This window comes from Sciurus carolinensis, chromosome 8 (genome assembly GCF_902686445.1).
Source record: "Sciurus carolinensis chromosome 8, mSciCar1.2, whole genome shotgun sequence".
NCBI lineage: Eukaryota > Metazoa > Chordata > Mammalia > Rodentia > Sciuridae > Sciurus > Sciurus carolinensis.
The window spans coordinates 81,538,887-81,555,624 of record NC_062220.1 but is presented as its reverse complement, the minus strand read 5'-3'; the positions used below and the strand labels follow the sequence as shown (position 1 = coordinate 81,555,624).

Genomic DNA, 16,738 nt, shown 5'->3' with positions numbered 1-16,738 from the left:
TATACAAATAGAATATTATTCAGCCATAAAGGATAATAATATTATGGCATTTGCAGATAAATGGATGAAATTGGAGAATATCATGCTAATTGAAATAAGTCAATCCAAAAAAAAACCAAAGGCCAAATGTTTTCCCTGATAAGTGGAAGATGATATATAATGGAGGTTGAGGGTGGAGAAGAATGGAGGAACTTTAGATTACATAGAGGGAAATGAGAGGGAGGAGGGGGCAGGGGTATGAAAAATGGTGAAACGAGACAGACATCATTATCCTATGTACACGTATGATTACACGAATGGTATGAATTTACATTGTGCACAACCATAGAAACGAAAAGATGTACCCCATTTGTGTACAATGAATCAAAATGTCTGTAAAAATAAAAACAAAAATCTTACATGGCCTATGCATTCACACTCGGCTTGGAACGGGACATACTCCTTTTCTTTGCTGTACATCCCAACTGCTCTGTGAGCAGATACATCCTGATTATCTTCAAACTGCAGATCTGCAATGCTGTCAAACAGTTTGGCAAGGTGACGTGTTACCTAAGACAAAAATATTAGAAAAGTAAGAATGTTTCTTACTGTAGATGTAGCCTGATACCCTAAAGATGATGCCGCATGAAGTTACAAAACGTTCCTTATAGAGATATAAAGTGATCTCAAAATGTTTTTCTTCAAAATAAAGATCACTTCTAAAATTCCAGGCCTTGAAATGACCTTGAAAGAGAAGAACCAGGCATTCTGTTTCTATCATCACATGTTTTCTGGTGAATACTTACCATGTAAAGTTCCCTGTTTTCTATGAAGATTAGAGACTTGCTGACTCCTCTATATAGACATTGTTCCTGAGGACAATTGTCCTGGTGTGATGTTTGGGGACAAATTTTTAAGACTAAGATTTATTTTATTAGTGTATACTGTTGAAAAGCTGGCAAAATATATGAAATCAATATACAAATTAGAATCTTATTTTGGGGGTACATTGTTATTTGCTCTGAAACTTTAGTGAGCCCTACAACATCCTAGGTGCACAAGAAAGGTAAATTATATTTCCCCATTTTCACTGATAAATACAATGAAGCTCAGGTAAATTCTCCAAGTTGACATTGCTAAAAGTAAATGGCAATGAGATTTTGAACCTACAATTCCCAGCCACACTAATAAAGGTCATGTACCTTTATTATAGCCTCTTACATCCTCAGTTTTGCACTCATCAAAGGAACCCAATAAGTAGCACACTGGACTCAAGGCAGATTATAATTTAGCAACCAAACAAAGATTAAGAATATATTAAAAGACAAAATACCAGCACCTGTTCTACTAGAATAAAACCTAACCAGCCTCCAAACACAACCTGAGTGAGCAACACCACACATCCATTCATGTTGGCACAGACCACAACAGACCTCCCACCCAGCAGACTTGCACAAAGGAAGGAAAGGGGAAAGGACTTTATTATCAGGCATATCACTCCATCATCTGTCTCAGGGTGGATTAAGGAAGGGCAGAGATCAACCAAGAGGAAGCAACAGAAGTAAGAACAATAAATGTTCTTTTCCTTACACCCAGTGCAAATAAATGCTGCTAAGTGGAAAACAGCTTTCTTTGCAAAGTTAAACACAGAATTACCAAGTCCATTCCTAGGTGTATCCCTAAAAGAATTGAAAACAGGTACTCAGATAATTGTATACCCCCATTCACAGCAGTATCATTCACATTAGTTTAAATGTGGAAAACAAAATGTTCATCAATGAATGAATAAACTGTAATACAGATGCACAATGCAATATTGTTCAGTCATAAAAAGTACATATACTCACAACAACATGCATAAACCTTACCTTCAACATCATGCTAAGTGAAAGAAGCCACTCATAAAAGCCATGTATTAAATGATCTTATTCACATGAAATACAAAGAACAGGTAAATCCAAAGATACAGAGAGCAGAATGGTGGCTGGTAGGAGCTGGGGAGAGGGGGATACGAAGAGCAACTGCTTAATGGACATAAGGTTTTATTTTGGAGTGATGAAAACATTTTGGAACTTAGGTAAGAGGTGGTGGTTGCATAACATTGAGAAAGCACAAAATAGAAGTGAATCATATACTTTAAAATGGCTTGTTTGTAGAAATCAACAAGATAAAATCATACAGGAACTATATAAACATATGGAAATCGAACAATATACTTTTGAATGATGAATGAGTGAAACAGAAGAAATCAGGGGAGAAATTTAAAAATTCTTAGACTTCAATGACATATCAGAACCTCTGGAACACTATGATGGCAGGGCCAAAGGAAAGTTTATAGGTATGAGTGCCTACATAAGAAAATCAGAAAGATCCCACATAAACAGACTAAAGATGCATCTCAAGGCCCTTGAAAAAGAAGAAAACAAACCAATTACAAAACCAGAAGGAAGGAGATAATTAAGATCACAGCCGAAATTCAAAATTGAGAATAAAAAAACACTACAAAAGATTGATGAAACAAAGTTGGTTCTTTGAAAAGATAAATAAGATTGATAAGTCCTTAGACGAACTAACCAAAAGAAAAAGGAAGAAACCCCAAATTAGTAAAATTAGAGATGAAAAAGGAGAAATCATCATGATATCACAGAAATCCAATGGATCATTAGGGACAATTTTGAAAAATTATACTCCAATAAACTGGAAACCTAGAAGAAATACACACATTACTAAACAAACATGATTTGCCAAAACTGAAGCGAGAGGACAGTGAGCAATGAGATAGAAGCAGCAATAGAAAGCTTTCCAAGAAAGAAAAGCCCAGGACCAGGTAAATACTCAGCTGAATTCTACCAAACCTTTAAAGATGAATCAATGTCAATACTCCTCAAATTATTCCATGAAATAGAAAGGGATGGAACACTTCCAAATTCATTCTATGGACCCAGAATCACACTTGTGCCAAAACCAGATAAGGACACATCAAGGAAAGACAACTATAGACCAACACTCCAAATGAACTTACATGCAAAAATACATAATAAAATATTAACAAATCATGTTAACAATATATTAATATTATACACCACAATCAAGTTGATTTTATTCCAAAGATGCAAGCATAGTTTAATATACACAAATCGCTAACTGTAATTCATCACAAATAGAATTAAGGACAAAAATCAGTCAGTTCCATAGATACAGAAAAGGCCTTATACAAAATTCAGCATCCATCCCTGATAAAAAACACTGAAGAAAGTAGGGATAGAAAGAGTCTAATTCAACATTATAAAGGCTACATATGAATAACCCAAAGCAAGCCTCATAGTAAATGGGAAAAAACTAAAAGCATTTTCTTTAAAATCTGGAACAAGACAAGGATGTCCACTCTCACCACTCTTATTTAACGTAGTGCTAGAAATTCTAGCCAGAGCAATTAGGCAAGAGAAGGAAATAGAAAGGATAAAAATAGGAAGTCAAATTATCACTTTCTGCAAATGATATGATCCTATACCTAGAAGATCAAAGAACTCCACTAAAAGATTGCTAGAGCTCATAAACAAATTGTCAAAGTAGAAGGTTACAAAATCAATATAAGAAAATCAACAGTTTTCCTATATACCAACAATGAATCTACTGAGAAAGAAATCAGGAAAACAATCCCATTCACAATAGCCTCAAAAAACAAACAACAACAACAAAAACTAGGAATAAACCTAGCCAAAGAGGTAAAAGGCCTCTACAATGAAAACTATGGAACATTGAAGAAAGAAACTGAGTGAGACCTCAGAAGATGGAAAGATCTCCCATGTTCATGGATACGGAGAATTAATATTGTTACAATGGCCATACTACCAAAAGTGATATACAGGTTCAATGGAATCCCCATCAAAATACCAATAACATTCTTCATAGAACTAGAAAAAAAGAGTCCTAAAATACATTTGGAAGAAGAAAAGACCCAGAATAGCCAAAACAATTCTAAGACACAAAAGTAACATTAGGGGCATCACAATACCTGACTTCAAATTATACTACAGAGCTATAGTAAAATAAACTACATGGTACTGGCATACAAACAAACATATAGACCAATGTTACAGAATTTAAGACACAGAGACAAACCCACATACTAGAGTCATCTGCTCCTTGACAAATATGCCAAAAGTGTATATTGGAGAAAAGACAGCCTTTATAATAAATGGTCAAAGAAAAACTGGTTATTCATATGTAGAAAAATGAAGCAAGACCCTTGTCTCTTACCCTGCACATCAACTGAAAGTGGATCAAAGACCTAGAAATTAAATAAAAAAAAAAAAAAAAAAAACTATGCAACTCCTAGAATAAAATATAGGGTCATCACTCCAGTATACAGGCACAGGCAATGACTTTCTCAATAGGACCCCTAAAACTCAGGAAATCATGCCAAGATTAATAAATGGAATGGCATCAAATTAAAAAGCTTCTGCACAGCAAAGGAAACAATTACAAAAGTGAAGAGAGCTTATAGAATGGAAGAAAATCTTTGCTAGTTACTCTTCCAAGAATTAATATCTAGAATACATAGAGAACTCAAACTTTACACCGAAAATTCAAATAACCCACTTAATGGGCAAATGAAAAAGAGACATTTCTCAAAAGAAATACAAATGGCCAACAAACACATGAAAAAATGTTCAACATCATTAGTAATTAGGGAAATGCAAATCAAAACTATACTGAGATTTCATCTCACACCAGTCAGAATGGCAGTCATTAGGAATACAAATGATAAGCCAGGTGCAGGGGCGCATACCTGCAATCCCAGCAGCTGGGGAGGCTGAAGCAGGAGGATAGTGAATTCAAAGCCAGCCTCAGCAATGTAGCAAGGCCCTAAGTGATTTAGTGAGACACTGTTTCAAAATGAAGTATAAAAAGGGTTGGAGATGTGGCTGAGTGGTTAAGTGCACCCCTGGGTTCAATCCCTGGTATCAAAAAAAAAAAAAAAAATATATATATATATATATATATATATATTTATTAGTAATATATATATCACTAATAATAAATGCAAATGTAGAGAATGTGGAGAAAAAGGAAAACTTTCACTCTGTTGATGGGATTGTAAATTAGTATAACCACTATGGAAGTCAGCATGGAGTTTCCTCAAAAGGCTAGGCATGCAACCACCACATGACCTAGCTATACCACCCTTCAGTATTTATTTTGAAGAACTAAAGTCATCATATTATAGCAATACATGCATACACATGTTTATATCAGCACAATTCACAATAGCCAACTATGGAACCAGTCTATGTGTCCATAGATGAATGAATGAATAAAGAAAATGTGGTGTATATATACAACAGAGTTTTATTCAGCCATAAAGAAAAATGAAATTATGGCATTTGCAGGAAAATGGATGAAACTAGAGGCTTTTATGTTAAGTGAAATAAGTGAAACTCAGAAAGTTAAGGGTCATATGTTCTCTCTCATAGAAACTAGAGAGGAAAAAAAGAAAAGATGGGGGCGTATCTAATGAAAACCAAAGGAAGATGAGTTGAAGAAAGGGACCCAGGGGTGGGAAACAGGAAGGGAGGGGGGAAGTGCTGGGGAGTGATATTAACCAAACTATATTGTGCATGGTGTGCATGTTTGAATATGTAACAATAAATCCCATCAGTATATACAACTATAGTGCACCAATAAAAAAGTGGGGGAAAATGTTCTTCAAAAGAGTTCCAGAGGAAGTTCTTGGGAACAATATCGATCAAGTTATATTTTATATGATATGCATGTATTAATATGCATTTCACTATTATGTATAATTGTTATATAGCAACAAAAAGTATGAAAAAAATAAAATGACTAATTTTATGTTATATGAATTTTATCTCAACAGGGGTGGGGTAGAATAAAGAAAAAAAGAAAAGTTGCTGGTGACCAGCAGATAATTTGAAGCTTTATAACATTTCCCAATATGTGGGCTTCATCTTTGTAACAAGTCTTTCTTGAAATGCAGTTTAACTGGACTTGGTACCTAAACAACAGCAGCTCCTAGAAATAAAAGCAACATGCCTAAGTTATCTTCATGACCAGGTGAACACCAACATCTGTAAGAACTCTTTAAGGGTGATTTAATCTCGGCAGTATTTAGCCTTTACATTTTTGCTGTATTTGCGGTTTTAGTATTAAAGAAAATCATGTCAAGAGGTTTTCCAAGTTTAAAATAGATGAGTTTTTGAGATTCTTGCTTCCTTTAAAAATAGGCAGAGGGGTAGCTGACTGATCATGCTCAGGGCATCATATTCTCCTCCATCCCTACCCGTTACCCAAAGGACATTTATGCACAGAAAGTCTCTGCAATATTCTAACAATTCACTCTTACAGCTGAAGTGGCCGGCAAGTGCACAGATGTTGAATGGCTTCTACTGTGTAATGGGCCTAGATAATATCCAGTTGAAAAGCTGCAGGATAAATGAGACCTCAACCATCAGACACCCTCACACATTATTACTTTGGTGAGATAATAATTTCGAAACAACTTCTGGCCCTGTAGTCACTCAGTTAGTGGCCAGGAAATGCAAACCTCATAGCTTGCAGTCCTCCCATTTCTTCTAGCTGGCCTGGTTGAAGTGGGATGTTTTCATATTGTCTGTTATTTAAAGTTTGAGAGAATGGGACCTTTAAAAAAAAAAAAAAACATGGATTCTATTGCCCTCCAATTTATTCCATATTTAATGACATTCTCTTTTCATTTCACACAAAATTAAAATTCCTTCTTCCTAGCTAGCTATTTGGAAAGATGTTTTATTTTATGACTAAAAAGAATACATTAAAAATGAACGCTTCTTAGTCTCTTAAAGGAGTCAAAGCTTCGTCATATTTTAAATAGATTTCTAACAGGTTAGCAAAGAAAATTGAAATAATGTTCCCTCGATGTATGTAAATCAGATGGCTCTATACACTAAGAAATAGAGGCAGGCTGGCTTCCCACAGTTGTGTGGGATCATAAAAATGACCAAACCAGTTTAAAATCACACAAAGCGACAATAATCAATGGGGAAACTTGTGATAGTGCAAAGATCTTTACAGGATTTTTTTTTTTTTTTTTTTTTTGGTCAAAACAGTAGAAACTCCCTGTTGGTTACGAATGTGCAAGGAAATGGAAAAAACCTGTAAATTAATATTTAGTACCCTGTAATTTAAGACATGAAGCACATTGAAATTAAAGTGTTTTCTTTCACAGAAAACTTTCCCGAGGTGACCTAACAGTGCTTGCCTCCTCCTCCTCCTCTTACAACTTTAAGATGTGAAATGAGCATCTCTTATGCCTGGACAAACTGACACACACTTTTCCAATCTAGATTGGCCACCAGCATTTTATTCTTTGAGCTTCCAGGGTCATGAAATTTCTTTGAGAGTTCCTTTAAAGTGAGGCTTTTGAGGATCTGTTGTCTTGCGATGTTGCTTCTTCTGGAAACACTTCATTCTTTCTGTCACAACCCCTGCTCTCGCTTACATCGGAAGTTCATTCCCTGCCCGGCTGTGCATCAGGACCGTGGAACGGAGAAGGTAACCCTTCCTGTCAGCTGTCCCTCCTGTAATGCCTCCAAAGTTTGATACAAATTTCACTTCCCGCCTTACCTATTTCATCTTTGCTACACTTTCGACTTTGTTACTAACTCTTATTCCATCATTTAGTGCTGTAAAATGTCATGTGGGTTCATCCTAGAGACAAGGAAGTCACAGACTAAAAGCCTCACTGCTTATGTGTAAACAAAACAACAGATGTACAGTGGCTTACCGCTGACAGAATTTAGAAGATGTGACATAACTGGTCACCGATCACAATGCACATCTATTATTTATGCAGTGACCTCAGCAATGAAGTTTGTGCTTTATGCAATTACTCACCATGAAGATACCATAGTATCTGAGACATGAATCATGTTGCCAGGGTACTGGTGTTATTTACCCAATCCTTGGTAGTGGAGGTTCATATTGGGAACTCTTATTAAGTGTAAAAAACTTATATCTGTCAATAGAGCCAGACACATTTATTCATCTATATAATTTATAATTTAAAACACAAACCAATACAGTGATCAAATGTTTGGTCAGTCCCTATGACCTATAACTGCTGTTCACCTACAAAGCAGAGAAGATAAGAGCACCTCAGTTTCTAAATATCTTTTCAAACCATGTGGTTCTGCCCACACTATCTAATTTCATATTTGTCCAATCTAACTAAAGATACAGCTGGTCACTAACTGAGATAAAAGTATACATAAATCCTGGCCTGGTAAGCACCACAGGATTCACTGATGTGTATTCATTAACTCATTTATCCATTTGATGATGATCATCACAGCAGTAATATAAATAATGACCAAAATGTAGGCAATCTTATCTTTTGTGGATATTATTCTTCTGGAATAAGATAGAATGTGTTATTTTTACATGTATAAAAATTTAAGCTAGGGACTGTAGATGTGGCTCAGTGGTAGAGTGCTAACCTGGTATGTGTGAGGCCCTGAGTTTGATTCCCAGCACTACAGCGGAAAAACACGTTAAGCTAATCTGTAAAATAGTAGATAACTGTTCTATTTTATTTCAAAAATAATAACATTGGTGATGGTATAAGGGTATATAACACTGTTGAGGTCTAAATCTGCAAAAGCTGGTTAAATCTGTTATGGTACATACATATAATGGAAACTTTTATAGCTATTAAACATTGCATTATAGAGGAATTTCCAGTTTTAATAAAATATATATGTTAGGACATAATCACAGACACACATAAAAAGCTATACTCAAAAAGAACATCTAGAAGCATATTATTCTCATCTCCTATGTATTTGTACTGTTTTCAAACTTCCAAAAATGAATGCACAATTACTTAAATAATCCAGATTTGTTTTTACCAGAAATAATCAAAGTATATATGGCATTTTGTAATTTGATTTTTGTACTTATTAAGATAGCTTAGACATATCCACACATCAGTGCATATGGGGTTGATTCTGCTTCTTCCTTAAAATCTTTGGCATGCATATATCGTATAATTTTATATAAATGTGTTCACAACACACATGCTAGGATATTTCAAATAAACTTTTGGAAATTGAAACACTTATAAAGAAAAATGTGTACTGTGATAAATTTTAAGAAAGTGAACAAAACTCTTATAACCACTGTCATTAAAAAATAGAACATTCATATCCAGAAGACTGGATATCCATGGCAGTTACCATTCCTTTAAACGTGAACATTATCTTTTAAAAATGAGAGCATTTTCTTTCCAAATGGGCAGTTGTACAGTGTGTGTTCTATTATGCCTACCTTCTATTGCTCAACATTACATTACTGGAATTTACTCATGTTACTAGGTATAGACTAGTTTGTTGGCTTGTTTGTGTTCCTTGCGGTGTGGTACTCCATTGTGTGACTGTCACACAATGTAATTACCATTATATTGTTAAGGGGCATTTAGGTTGCTTCTAGTTTAGAGCTATTAAAATGAAAATAGAACAGAGATGAGTGAAGAGGATTGAAAGGAATGGAGGAGGGACAGGAAAAGGGGAGAACAGTGGAACGAATCTGACCAAACTTTCTTAGGTACATATATGAATATACCACAGTGAATTTCACTTTGATGTATATCTATAATACACCAATTAAAAAAAAAAAACTATAGATAAAAACAAGACTGAACAGTGGTGGTGCACGACTATAAGACCAGCAGCTCGGGAGGCTGAGGCAAGGGGGATCGAAAGTTTAAAACCAGCCTCAGCAAAAACAAGGCGCTAAGCAACTCAGTGAGACCCTGTCTCTAAATAAAATACAAAATAGGGCTGGGGATGTGGCTCACTTGTCGAGTGCCCCTGAGTTCAATCCCCAGTACACACTTCCTGCCAAAAAATGAATAAATAAATAGAAGAAAAACGCATAGAGTAGAGGAAAGGGGGAAAATGAGGGAGGAGGAGAGGGAAAGGGAAGTACTGGAGACAGTATTGGATCAAATTATGTCACACTTGTATATTTATGTCAAAATGAACCTCAATATTATATATGACTATTAACACACTAATAAAAAATTTTAAAAAGAAGGTATGGATGCAGGATGAGGACGAACTTGTGACCATCTTTACAATATTATGTGCTAAGTACTTTTCCTGTTTCCTTATACAGTTTATTTTACTTGTCACTTAAAAACAAAGAGAGTACCTACTGTCTTCCCATTTGACACATAAGGAAATTGATGTTCTGAAACATAAAGCAACAACGTAGGATCGACAGTCAGTATTTAAACTCATGTCTATATGATTTCAAGGTGTCTGTTCTTTCCATACCATCTGCCTTTGAAGGATGGCTAATGTGACTGTTTCAACTAGTTCCATGCAGTTAACATTTCAATGCTCATATTTTTTGTATGTGCAGATCCAAATTTCCATCTGGTATCATCTTCCTTCTGCTTAAAGCACTTCCTTTAACATTTCTTGTAGTGCCAGTTTGCTGGTAATGAAATTTTCCAGCTTTTGAATGTCTGAAAATATCTGTATTTGGCGTTCATTTTTAAAAGATATGTTTACTGGGTAAAGAATCTCAGGTCGACATTCTTTTTCTTACAGTAGGTTTAAATAGTTGCCTATTATCTGCTCACTCCATTGTTTCCTATGCAAAGTCTGTTGTAATCCTTACATTTGCTCCTTTGTACATACTGTGGCTGTAAGAGCAATGTGTAGATTCATTTGTCACTGAGTTTGACCAATTTTGTCAATTCAATGACTTTTGTTGTTGTTGTTTCTTGTGTTTGGGCCAATTGAGTGTCTTGAATCTGTAAATTTATACTATACTTTCCCTTCAATTTGAAAAGTTTAGGATTTTTGGTTTTTGGTTTTTGGCAAAGATTTTTTTCTGTCTCCTTTTCTGCCTTGTCCCCCCTCACACCCCCAAAATGTTAGGAAGTTCAATTGCACATATGGAACTTTCTTATAATTTCCATATCTATACTTGACTTTTGAAACATATGGAATACAGTTGTAATAACTTATGATGTCCTTGTCTGCCAATTCTAACATCTGTCCCAGTTCTGGGTCAGTTTTTATTTACTGATTTATGTCCTCTTTTATGTGTTGAATATTTCTGCTTCTTCACATGCCCAGTTACCTTTAATGGGATGCTAAGCACTGAGAACTTTATCTTGCTCGATGCTGAATATATTTTGTTATATTTTATTATATTCCAGAGTTTTGTGCTGGAATGCAGTTAAGTTGCCTGGAGACAGTTTGATCCTTATGGATATTGCTATTAAGATTTGTTTGGCAGAAAAAAATATTTGCTCTGGGTAGAGTAGTGTCCAATCTAGAGCTAATTATTCTCCATTACCAGCAAGACTTTGTCAGTACTCTATCCATAAATAATAAGGGTTTTCCAGTCTAGTTGGTAGAAGTAGGCACTATTTCTAGCTCTGTGAGAACACTGGGAACTAAATCTCTCAGATGGATCTTTCTCCAGACTTGGGTAGTCCCCGTAATACATATGTATTAATCAAAAATTCTGCTGACTATTCTAAGAAGCCTTTCTATACATTTCTGGAGATCTCTTTCCTCTTTGGTATTCTGTTCTACAAATTCTAGTCAACTCAGATTCTTCCTGGATTCCCTTCACATGCCATGATCTAGAAATTCTCTTAAAAGCAGCAAACTGGAGTTCACTCCCCATGTTCCTACTCTGCTATAAATCACTGTCTTCCACTTCTGATGTCCAGTGTCTAGAAAGTGACTGCTTGATATATTTTGTCGAAGTTCTTGTCTGTTTCAGACAGAAGAATAAATCTATTTCCTGTTACTCCATCTCTGCCAGAAGAACTGGGCCCATCCTTGTAGTTTTAATTTGCATTTCTCTGCTTGCTTAGGAAGTTAAGCTACACTTCATGTTTACTAGCCATTAGAATATCTTTTTTTATGAACTGCTTAAGTGTTCTGCCTTTTCATACTTGTATACTAAAATATCTGTCTTTGTTTCTTTGGAGGAGTTACATTCTGCTTATGAATCTTTGGTTTAATGTTTTGCAAACATTTTTCCCAAATTTATGGTTTGCATTGTTAGTTTCTTAATACCTTTTGATACACCAAAGTTTAAAAAATTTTTAATATAGCCAAATCCATCAAACATGCCCTTCATAGCTAATATGTTTGTGTCCAATTCAAGAAATTTTTGCTTATCCCAAGATCATGAAGATGTCCTCTGTTTCATATGTTCTACATCATTTCACTGTTTTACCTTTCACATTTACATCTATACCTGCTTGGAAATGATTTTGTGATTTGGAACATAGATGCCCCTTCTTTCCAGCAAATTTATAACCAAATGACCTTAAAATCATTTCTTATTGTTCAATTATCTCTGCTTTCAGGGTTTTATTTCTCTCCTTCATTCAAGTTCTCTGAGACTAAGGAAAGCTCTGGTCAGTGTGGTAGACCCAGCACAACCATGAATCAACAAATAGCTCACAGGGAAAAGCAGTGCCACACAGCAGGTAGACCTCACTCTGCCACCTCCTGCTCACATCGTCACCCCTGAAGCCTTGATTTTCCTCAATGCTCTTTAAATGCCCTTCACTGCATTTAAACAGATTCAGATCAGCATATTATTCAGCTTTTCTAGTAGTTCCCAGAAGAAATGGAACTTTGCAGGGGGCCCTATCTATTGACGTTAAGTGCCATGAAACCAAGGCTGGAAGGGTCTCGAACGTCTTGTCGGCAGGACCTCACAATTATAACATTTAATATTTGGATCTCATAACATTAGAGCAACGTTTTACTTTAATCTCACATTACAATAACCCTGATATAATTATAGAGCTTACAAACTGGCTCTGGAGAAAATCCTGGTAACAGAACTGCAGTAGATTTTAGAGCAATGGCTACACATTTGCAAAATTAAAAAAAATACGTAACTTGTGATTATATTAACCAGTTTTAGATAATAAATGATAATCCACTGGAAATGTAGTTTATGACAAATTTATCTAAACACTAGATTCTCTGTTTTCTTGTCACACACCTAAACTTGTGGGTATCAGGTTGTCTTATTTAAAGGAATGCATTTGAAATATGATATATTCATTAATTCTGCCGCTCTCCTTGGGCAGGGACTGAAACTCCTTTCGTGAGCAGCTTCTGTACCTTGTCATCAGTTGAAGGAAAACATGGCCAATGGCAAGGTGGTCAAGGCATGGGCATCTTCAGTGTCCATTGCCTTCTGCTTCCTCTTCTCCATTCCTTCTTCAGTCCTAAACTAGAGTCGGGGGCAATCCCTTTCTCCACATTAGGAAGCTATTATCCCTCCAGCCTTCTACTTCCTCTAGAAAAATTCAGATTTTATTTATTTTTGTATGGATTTCATCTAAAACTCATTCTTGCATGCTCTTGCCTCACCATCTGCATTTTGAGCCTTTTTCCTCTTCACTCTCCAAAGAGAAATATTCCCTTGCCAGTGAAGGCAGGGGACACTAGGAACAGGTGCTGAGGTCCCTCGTCCCCATTCCTGAAATGCAAATGCCAAGACACTTTTACCCCCTCAGGAAGATAACTGAATGGAAGCTCCTGAAAACACACTGTGCTCTTGGGACGTGGGGTCTAGGTATTGGCCCTGTTAAGATCCAGCCGTGCTTCTTATGGCCTAATATGTAGCCCATTTCTCACAAGAACCTTTCTGAATGCCAATATTACAAGTATCAGTTGAGTGCCGTCTATCTCATTGCTGAAACTTTAGGGGATTTCTTAGAAGACAAGTTAGCACTCCTTTTATGTAGTGTTCATGCCCTTCCTTGATGCAAATATTAAGCATTCCTAGGTATATATATATAGGATATATATATATTTTTTTATATATATATATATATATATATATATTTTATCTAGTTCTATAGAATGCATTGCAGCTTCAATTCCTACCACTCCAATTTTCAAGCACCCACATGAATAATAATGTGTTACTGGGGATTGAACCCAGGGGCACTTACCAATGAGATTTACCTCCAGTTTTTTTCATTATTTATTTTTAAAATTTTGAGACAGGGTTTCACTAAGTTGTCCAGTTGGCTGACCTCAAACTTGCAATCCTCCTGCCTTAGCCTCCCAAGTCACTGGAGTTATAGGCTCCATTGCACCCAGCTAGCTCCCATATTAACTAAAAAAGTAAAATTTGAATAAAACCTAGTATATCCAAATTATTATTTTAACATGACAAATATAAAACTTAATGAAATATTTTGCATTCCTATCTTGTAGTAAGTGTTTGAAACCAGGTGTGTATTTTATATTTATAGTGTACTTCAATTTGGATCTTTTGTCAAAAATGCCTCATCTAGATTTAGGTTCCATAAAACATACAGAGGCAAAGGTAGACGCATATACCCAAGTTATTTCAAACACTTATGCTTTCAGATGGCTGAATTGAATATCAGTTTTCAAATTTAGATCTTCTGAAACTTACTCAAACTAAAAAGTCAACTCCTCATTGTCACATGTCAAATGATTAATAACCACGTGTAACTTGTGACAACCCCTAAAACAGCACAGATGCAGTCAGTCACACTCAGAAACCAACTTCAGTCACCATATTACTTTGGTTGCAAAACATAAGTGGATATTTTTGTAAAGAGGGTGGAGAACATCAAAGAATATTACTAGTGAATCACATAAGACCTTCATACCAGGTGCACATAGCTATTGCACCATGCCCATGAATCCTTCAAGTACATCTTTAAGTTTTATTTTCAGAGCAACTACCAGAGAGTTTTACTACTGAAGTTAAGCCTACAGTCCTTCAGATAATCCATGCCCTTGGGAGGTCGGGCTGAGTTTGGGGTAAGAAAATCTTAAAAAACTTGACCTTAACTTAGCTTACTGACAACTATTAATTGCCAAAGGCATTCTAGACACACCAAACTGCATCCAACCTTCCAACCCCAGTGTCTTAAATTGGAAACTTGTGCTCGCAGAATGGAGGCTGTAGTGGTATCAGACCTCCCTGGCTGATGTGCTCAGGCTGATCAAATTCCACAATTAACTTCAGAAACTCTCACTTGGACCAACACTCTTAAATTAAGTGTGGGTAGAAGAGCGGGGTCTGAAGAATTCAAGTCATTCACAAGATGTCAACATGAGTTATCTGCCTACAAAGGGTGTCTTTTACCGGGAAATTACATTGTTACTCCACAAGCTGCAGTTGCCTTGTTATCTCAGTCACACTACAGGGAGCACATTTAGGAATGTCAGCACAAAAGGCATAGATGCAAAAGCCCTGTATGGTGGTCTGAAACTGATTCCAATATTGCAAAGAGGGTAGGAGAGTATAGCAAGGCCATGCTGTCCCTCATAACTGCCAAAGGAATCAACTATTGCACAGTCAATGACCAAGAATTCAGAACGCATGTTCACCCTGCAGAACCCTTTCTTCCAGGGATCGAAGTCAACCAGGGCTATAGATGACACAAATTTCCCTTTGCTGCTCCTTCTCCATCTCCTGACCCAACAAATCACTCTGGAATGGTTATTTGCACCACAAAGTCTGCTGAACACATTTTCTAATCACAGACCATCAGTAACAGTGGGACAACATCTTATTTGAATTTGAATGATTCAAAGTTTTAGTAGTATAACTAAAAAGATCTCACTGAAATCACATTTTAAGCTCTATTTGAAATAATAGAACTCTCCTCAAAATTTCAGACTATATCAGATATCTAATCACTTCCAAGCTGGCAGCCCGAGAGAACCATAAACTGTGTCTACCCTATAGGCACATGGCCTGACCCCCTTAACTGGTAGGCAGACATATCAGCCTGCTTGTATAAATGTGGTGCCAACAGCCAACTGCTGGTGTTCATCAGCATGGCAAAGATGCTGGAAATTGCCATGCCATGATTGAACCTCAGTATGATTATAATTTAAAATCTTTTAAGCATCCTATACTATCTAGTCATTCATTAAGAAGTAGCCCTAGCACTAGTACTACAGAATGTACTTGAAATCCAGGAATTTAGACTATGATTGTAATCCTATGAATGAGTCAGGTGGCAGGATCACTGCAATAAGTCACCAGGAATAGAGAAGGTAGTGCTCTGTAGAATAAGTTAATCATGCTGTGGAAAGAAAAAGCGTTAGATTAAAAAGGTGTACCACTTACACTCAAACATTGTTGGTGGAACTGCAGACTGGTGCAACCACTTTGGAAAGCAGTATGGAGGTTCTTCAGAAAACTTGGAATGGACCCACCATTTGACCCAGCTATCCCACTCCTTGGTTTATATTCAAAGGACTTAAAATCAGCATACTACAGTGATGCAGTTTCATCAATGTTTGTAGCAACTCAATTCACAATATCTAGATTGTGGAACCAACCTAGATACCCTTCAACAGATGAATGGATAAAGAAACTGTGGTATATACACACAATGGAATGTTACTCAGCCATGAAAAAGAATAAAATTATGGTGTGTGCAGGTAAATAGATGGAATTGGAGAATATCATGCTAAGTGAAATAAGCCAATCCCCTAAACCAAAGACCCAAGGTTTTCTCTGATAAGTGGATGCTGATACGTAACATGTTGGGGGTGTGGTAAGGGAAGAATGGAGGAACAGTGAATTGTGTAGAGGGAAATGAGGGGAGGGGAGAGGACAGGGAAAGGAAAGATTGTAGAATGAGACAGACATGATTACCCTATGTACAGGTATGATTACACCAATGATGTAACTCTACATC

At 36.2% G+C, this 16,738-nt stretch overlaps 1 protein-coding gene across 1 annotated transcript in view; it reads right to left on the bottom strand.

Moving 5' to 3' along the window:
• Positions 1-16,738, bottom strand: part of Dnah11 (dynein axonemal heavy chain 11) — a 332,397-nt gene that overhangs the window by 228,786 nt on the left and 86,873 nt on the right. The window contains 1 exon segment of the mRNA XM_047562330.1: positions 400-549. Within this exon segment, the coding sequence (XP_047418286.1) occupies positions 400-549 (150 nt within the window).